The sequence below is a fragment of the Vicugna pacos genome, unplaced genomic scaffold (assembly GCF_048564905.1).
Source record: "Vicugna pacos unplaced genomic scaffold, VicPac4 scaffold_203, whole genome shotgun sequence".
Lineage (NCBI taxonomy): Eukaryota > Metazoa > Chordata > Mammalia > Artiodactyla > Camelidae > Vicugna > Vicugna pacos.
The window spans coordinates 211,218-218,689 of record NW_027328882.1 but is presented as its reverse complement, the minus strand read 5'-3'; the positions used below and the strand labels follow the sequence as shown (position 1 = coordinate 218,689).

The 7,472-nt window shown below is 61.1% G+C and overlaps 1 protein-coding gene across 1 annotated transcript; it reads right to left on the bottom strand.

Annotated features, from left to right (window-relative positions):
- Positions 1-5,070: 5,070 nt before the first annotated feature.
- On the bottom strand, positions 5,071-6,848 carry LOC140695412 (uncharacterized). The gene is made up of 2 exons (XM_072958109.1): positions 6,217-6,848; positions 5,071-5,388 (listed from the first exon to the last, which is right to left on the bottom strand). The coding sequence occupies exons 1-2, from the start codon at positions 6,760-6,762 to the stop codon at positions 5,326-5,328; spliced, it is 609 nt and encodes a 202-aa protein (XP_072814210.1). The 5' UTR covers positions 6,763-6,848; the 3' UTR covers positions 5,071-5,325.
- Positions 6,849-7,472: the final 624 nt, after the last annotated feature.

Below are 7,472 nucleotides of genomic sequence, written 5' to 3'. Positions count from 1 at the left end.
TTTTGTTAGAGGTTTTACAGGGGCCCCATGAGCTGACCCACAACTGCAAAAACAAAGAATTCCTGCACCAAGGACTTTGCACCAACCACCCACAACCCCTCTCCTTTTTAGCGTAAAAGGAGCCTGAATTCTCACTCGGAGAAGGTGGCTCTCCAGGACATTAGCCTGCCATCTTCTCGGTCAGCTGGCTTTCCAAATCAACTCACTATTCTTTACCCCGACACCGCGTCTCCCGATTTCTTGGCCTGTCGTGCGACTTGCGGAATGAGTGTGGACTTGGAAACACAGGGAAGGAAAGCCAAGTCAGGACTCTCACCCTCTGCCTCTGCTCAGAATACCACCAACGGGTTGCTGGGACAGTGGACGGAAAACTGAGGCTGCAACACGACCATGAGCACTGGGCCTGGGTGGGAGAGATGGCGGGTGCTGTCCGAAGCGCACCCGGCCTCCTTCCGAGTCACATCACACCCACGTCCCCAGACCCAGGGAGGCCTGGAGCCCCACACAGCAGAGCGCCTCCAAACCTGCAGATGCCCAGTGACCGGTCCACTGTGCACCCTCTGGCGCCCTCCTCCCCGCTCCTCCTCCTTCTGCCCCGCTGGCTCAGCCCTGGTCCCACCACATCCTCACCCAGGGCCAGCACTGCTGCAGGAACACCCTCGGCAGGCCGCCCAGCCTCACGCCCTCAGGTCCGCACACCTGGTTGGTGCAGCTCTGCCCCTTTCCAGCCCTCACCACCGACTCTCCAACCGCCTGCTCTCCCGCCCTCCGCCCCCAGTCCTACAGAGCGCCTCCTCTGGTCACGGCATCCTGCCCTCCAGGGTCGACAGGGCCTGCACAATCCTGGGCCTGCACACAACTGGGCCTGCACACTCCTGGACCTGCGCACTCCTGGACCTACGCACACCTGGGCCTGCAGGAACCTGGGCCTGTACACTCCCGGGCCCGTTCCGTATTGTATCTGCACACTTCTGGGCCTGCACGCTCCTGGACCTGCGCACACCTGGGCCTGCACGAACTTTGGCCTGTACACTCCTGTATCTGCTCACTCTTGTGACTGCATACTCCTGGGCCTGTACAACCCTGGGCCTTCTCTCTCCTGGGCCTGCCCCAGTTCGGCCGGCACTCTCCTGGAGCTGCACACTCCTGGGCCTGACCTATCGTACGCCTGCACAGTCCTGGATCTGCACACTTCTGGACCTGCTCCCTCCTGTGCCATCACCCTTCTGGGACTGCACACTTGTGCGCCTGCACACCCCTGTGCCTGACACACCTGGGCCTGCACGCTCCTCGGCCTGCACACTCCTCTTGTCTGCACACTCCTGGGCCTCACCTATCCTACGCCTGCAGTCCTGGATCTGCACACTTCTGGGCCTGCTCCCTCCTGTGCCATCACACTTCTGGGACTGCACACTTGTGCGCCTGCACACTCCTGTGCCTGACACACCTGGGCCTGTACGCTCCTGGGCCTGTACACTCCTGGGCCAGCCCTGGCCTGGGCCTGCACACTAATAGGCCTGACACTCCTGGGAATGCACACTCCTGGGCCTGCACACTCCTCTGTCTGCACACTCCTGGGCCTGCCCCATTTGGCCCTGCCCTCTCCTGTGACGGCCCTCACCTGTCCTGCACACACCTGGGCCTGAACACTACAGGCCCTGCACACATCAGGCCCTCTACACTCCTGGGCCTGCCTTCTACTGGGACCGAACAATCCCTCGTCTGCACACTCCTGGGCCTGCACGCTCCTGGGCCTTTCCGTGCCTGGGCCTGCCCCCAATTCGGCTGGCCCTCTCCTGGACCTGCACACTCTTCGGCCTGCACACTCCTGGGACTGCACTCTCCTTGGCCTGCACACTCTTGGGCCTTCTCCCTCCCGTGCCTGCACACTCATAGGCCTGTTCCAACCTGTGCCGGCACACCTCTGGGTCTGCACACTACTGTGATGCATACTCCTGGGCCTGCACACTCCTGGACTTGTACACTCCTGGGCCTGCCCACTAATGGGCCTGCACACTCCTGGAAATGTACCATCCTGGGCCTGCACACTCCTCTGTCTGCACACTCCTAGGCCTGCACACTCCTGGGCCTGCACATCCCAGAGCCTGCACACACCTGGGCCTCTACACTCCTGGGCCAGTACACTCGAGTACCTGCTCTACCCCGTGTTTGCACACCCCTGAGACTGCACAGTCCCAGGTCTGCACACTCTTTGGCCTGCACACTCCTAGGCCTGTTCCGTCTTGTGTCTGCAGACCTCTGGGGCTGCACACTCCAGGGCCTACACACACCTGGGCCTGCACGAATCTGGGCCTGTTCACTCCTGGGCCTGCACACTCCTGTCTCTGCACACTCCTGGCCTTGGATACTCCTGGGACAGTACACTCCTGGGACTGACCTGCCCTGGGCCTGCACTCTCCTGGCCCTGGACAAGCTTCTGTCTGCACACACCTGGGGCTGCACACTCCTGGGCCTGCACACTCCTGGGCCTGCCCTCTCCTGGGCCTACACTCTCCTTGGCCTGCACACTCCTGGGCCTGCTCCCTCCTGTGCCGGCACACTCCTGGGCCTACTCCCACTTGTGCCTGCACACTCCTAGGCCTGTTCCCACCTGTGCCGGCACACTCCTGGGACTACACACTCCTATGTCTGCACACCCCTGGGCCTGCACACTCCTGGACCTGTACACTCTTGGGCCTGCACAATAATGGGCCTGCACACTCCTGGAAATGCACCCTCCTGGGCCTGCACACTCCTCTGTCTGCACACTACTAGGCCTGCACACTCCAGGGCCTGCTGACTTCTGTGTCTGCACACTCTTGGGCCTGCCTTCTCCTGGGCCCGCACAATCCCTCGTCTGCACACTCCTGGGCCTGTACGTTCCTGGGCCTTTCCTCGCCTGGGCCGCCCCCAATTAGACCCGCCCTCTCCTTGACCTGCACACTCCTGGGCCTGCACACTCCTGGGCCTGCACACTCCTGGGCATGCCCTCTCTTCGGCCTGTACACTCCTGGACCTGCACACTCCTGGACTTGTACACACCTGGGCCTGCCCTGGCCTGGGCCTGCACACTAATGGGCCTGAACACTCCTGTGCCTGCACACTCCTGGGCCTTTCCTTGCCTGCACCTGCCCCCAATTTGGCAGAACCCGGTCCCAGTATCCATCCAACCTGCAGGGGACTGTGTGGGAATCACACAAGGATGTGTGACCAGAAGGCAAAAAAAAAGCAGGGAGCCACTGTGGGGCAGCGCACCCTAGAGGCCTAGATGGGGCACTGGGCCTGAATCTGACATGACAGAACGACCTAGGAGGTCGCATGCCAGAATGGACGATATCAGAGTTGTGTTTAATTTCAACCCGCCGACAGGGAGCTGGGAAGCAGGCGGCAAGGAGGGTGACTTTCCCCAGATCCCAGGGCAGACCCCGGCCTGTGTGGGGTGTGCCCTGCTCCCCACAAGCCCTCTGTGGGGCCCTTCCTTTGCTGAGTCTGTGCATGAGCTCCCTGTGATGCCAGCCCGCAGAGGTGACAGGTGCAGTAGGTGTTTGTGGTTCTAGAGACATGATGGCTTTCCTAGGAAGCAGGGTCCTGAATGATCCCCACTGGGCCAATGGGGGATTGGGGAGACCCTGAGAAGCAGGTGGCTTGTCCAGGGTGACAGCACTGCTGGCGGGGGAGCCGGGTCTGAACCCAGCTGTGTCGTCAGAGCTGTGACCCTGGCTGCATCCAGGCCTCCCCAGGGCAATAGGAGGGGCCGAGTTGGTGTCACTGGGTGGACATGGCATGGGGTGGGAAGTGAGCCATCAGCAGCCCAGAGAGGCCCTTGGGGAGCTTTGTGTAAGGAGGAAGCTTGGGGAAGGGGACCCCAGGAAGTGACCTCACTTCCCTGGCAACAGAGCCCAACAGAACTTGGGACCCAGGTCACCAGGCACCCGCTGTGTAGAGAAGGACACTTCTCAACTGACTTGGCTGGTGAACTCAGCTCAGCTCAGACATGTTTTGTTGCATCCCAAGATCCCGAGGTCGCGGCCCCCGGAAAGCCCGCAGCAACGGCCTTTGCCAACAGTGCCGACAGTGGGTCGGGTCTCACCCCAGGCGCCTCTGGCCTTTTGGCCAGAGGGACCCAAAGGTAACACAGGGAGGCCCAGGGCAGGCCCGCCCAGGCCGGGTCACCACTCAGACCCCACCCGGGTGGCCCCACGGCCCCTTCCTGACTGGTGGCGGTGGGGCAGTCATGTTGGGGGGGGGTCCTGCCTCAAGCAAGAGCAGGCTGAGGAAGGGTCAGAGGCCTGGGGGGCCGATCACGTCCCCAGCCTGGGTCCAAGTGGGCTGGCTGGGATGTGGAGAACCGGGGCAGGGCCCTGCTGCCCGAGGTGGCGCCCATGCCCTAGGGTGTGTCTCTTGCCTCCCGGGTGACTGAGATGACCAAGGTCCCAGTCTGATCTGGCAGCAGAGGGTCGAGTGGGGCAGAAGCAGGAGTGGTCCTGGCCGGGCAGGGCTCTGAGACCTCCGGACCGGGCCGGCTGCCGGTCACTGTCATTGCAGAGCCAGACACCGCAGGATCCGGGGAACCAGGACACTCATGCCACCTCTCCAAGTGAGGGGCTGGTGTGCCACACTGTGGAAGGCCAGCACAGGCTCCAGAAGAGTCTGGGTATGAAGGGCTCCCCACCACCACGGCCTCCTGCCCAGACATCGCCCAGGTCTCTCCCCAGGATCTTGCCCAGGGCTGAGGGGCAGCTCAGCACCCCCGGCTCTGACCTGGAGCACCGTGCCCACCTCCTGGGGATTCAGGTAGAGGACCAGGAGCCCCCCGAAGCAGAGCCCAAAGGTGAGAAGGGCGGGGCCGGTGTGGGTGTGTAGGTGAGGGAGGGCGGAGGGCTGGGCCACACAGGGAGGCATCCCCAAAGTCTGTAGTTGGGACCAGAGCAAAGACTGGCCTCAGACCACCTGTCTGGAAGAATTCAGTCACAGAACAAGTGCCTGTGGGCACTTGCTCAGTGGGAGCTGCCTGCAAAGCTCTGGGAAGATTTCTGTCCTTGAAAAGGCACGTGGAAAGGGAGGCATGTGGGTACCTTTTTCCAGGTTGTGCCTGAGCAGAACCACTAGACTTAAAGCTCTCTCCACGTCCAACAGTTACAGGTCCAGAGCAGGCAGAGGCAGGGGAAGACGCCAGAAAACAAAAACAGGACCACCAGGGTCCAGCACGAGACCGCGAACACCCTCCAGCTGCTCCTGCTGAACATGAAGATCCTGCTGCTCCAGCTGCATATGAAGAGCCTGCCGCTCCTGCTGATCTTGCCACTCCCGAAGAGCCTGCAGCTCCTACTGATCTTGCCGCTCCTGAACAGCCTGCAGCTCCTGAAGAGCCCGCCGCTCCTGAAGCGCCTGCCATTCCTGCTGATCTAGCTGCTCCTGAAGAGCCTGCTGCTCCTGCTCATCTAGCCGCTCCTGAACAGCCTGCAGCTCCTGAAAAGCCTGCAGCTCCTGAAGAGCCTGCCGCTCCTGCTGATCTTGCCACTCCTGAAGAGCCTGCTGCTCCTGCTGCTCTAGCCGCTCCTGAAGAGCCCGCCACTCCTGAAGAACCTGCCGCTCCTGCTGATCTAGCCGCTCCTGAAGAGCCCGCCATTCCTGCTGATCAAGCCGCTCCTGAAGAGCCTGCCGCTTCTGCTGATCTAGCCGCTCCTGAAGAGCCTGCCGCTCCTGAAGAGCCCGCCGATCCTGAAGAGCCTGCTGTTCCTGCTGATCTAGCCGCTCCTGAAGCGCCTGCCATTCCTGCTGATCTAGCCACTCCTGAAGAGCCCGCTGCTCCTGCTAATCTAGCCGCTCCTGAACAGCCTGCAGCTCCTGAAGAGCCTGCCGCTCCTGCTGATCTTGCCACTCCTGAAGAGCCTGCCGCTCCTGCTGCTCTAGCCGCTCCTGAAGAGCCCGCCACTCCTGAAGAACCTGCCGCTCCTGCTGATCTAGCCGCTCCTGAAGAGCCTGCCGCTCCTGCTGATCTTGCCACTCCTGAAGACCCTGCAGCTCCTGCTGATCTTGCCACTCCTGAAGAGCCTGCAGCTCCTGCTGATCTTGCCGCTCCTGAAGAGCCCGCTACTCCTGAAGAGCCCGCCGCTCCTGCTGATCTTGCCACTCCTGAAGAGCCTGCAGCTCCTACTGATCTTGCCGCTCCTGAACAGCCTGCAGCTACTGAAGAGCCCGACGCTCCTGAAGAACCTGCCGCTCCTGCAGATCTAGCCGCTCCTGAAGAGCCCGCCATTCCTGCTGATCTAGCCGCTCCTGAAGCGCCTGCCGCTCCTGCTGATCTAGCCACTCCAGAAGAGCCCGCTGCTCCTGATCATCTAGCCGCTCCAGAACAGCCTGCAGCTCTTGAAAAGCCTGCAGCTCCTGAAGAGCCTGCCGCTCCTGCTGCTCTAGCCGCTCCTGAAGAGCCCGCTGCTCCTGCTGATCTAGCCGCTCCTGAAGAGCCCGCCGCTCCTGAAGAGCCCGCCGGTCCTGCTGATCTAGCCGCTCCTGAAGAGCCTGAAGCTCCTGAAGAGCCTGCCGCTCCTGCTGATCTTGCCACCCCTGAAGAGCCTGCAGCTCCTGCTGATCTTGCCGCTCCTGAAGAGCCCGCCGCTCCTGAAGAACCTGCCGTTCCTGCTGATCTAGCCGCTCCTGAAGAGCCTGCCGCTCCTGCTGATCTTGCTGCTCCTGAAAAGCCTGCAGATCCTGCACCTGCACCTGCGCCGCTGGGCAGTGGAGAACCATTTCGGGCATCATCACCCCCTAGGGCTGAGCCCCCTCTGCCCCCTCCTACACCTTCTCCAAAATCCCACCATGAATCCCCTCCCCTACCCGAAGTTGACTTCCCTACCCCTGAATTTGCTTTTGTTTTGTTCTTCTTTAGTTTAGTTTATTTGTTTTACATCATTTATGGCATTCTATAGTTTTCCATTTCCCACTTCCTTTAATAAAATACAGATTTTTTCCCTTTTAAACTGCATTTCAGGAACATTAAGTGCATTCCCATGCTGTCCGACCATCACTACCATGTAGTTTTATGCTATTTATGCCCGTGAAGTACATCCCACCACGGCCTCAAACCCCTCATCTGAGGACGGACTGATGCCTGAAATGGTGGGAGATGACAGGTGTGGGCACGTTGCTGGGATCAGAGTTGATCCCAGGGAACCCACTGTATTGATGGGCAGCAGGTTCAGTGTCCAGGTGCTCTGTTCCGGGGAGGGCGGCTAGAGATGTGCAGAGTCCCCTCCCAGCGGTCCCCGTGCCTGTGTTGGGAACTGACCATCAAGGGGGGCCTGGTGAATGAACCGGACGCTAGAAAGGGACACCCCTAACTCCCCCAATTTGGAAGGCGGGGCTCCTTCTCCCTGCTGAGTGATGTGGCAACTGAGAATATCACACCCCCCACGCCCTAGCAGAAACTTCTCCTCTCACAGAGCCCACCCTCCCATGGGTCCCACTTTCCC

What these genes read in the sequence shown, in the direction of transcription:
- LOC140695412 (XM_072958109.1), bottom strand. Translation starts at nt 6,762, where the DNA reads ATGATGCCCGAAATGGTTCTCCACTGCCCAGCGGCGCAGGTGCAGGTG. An exon ending in TAGATCTGCAGGAGCGGCAG is followed by an intron (nt 5,389 to 6,216) that starts GTTCTTCAGGAG and finishes CAGGAATGGCAG; the next exon opens with GCGCTTCAGGAGCGGCGGGC.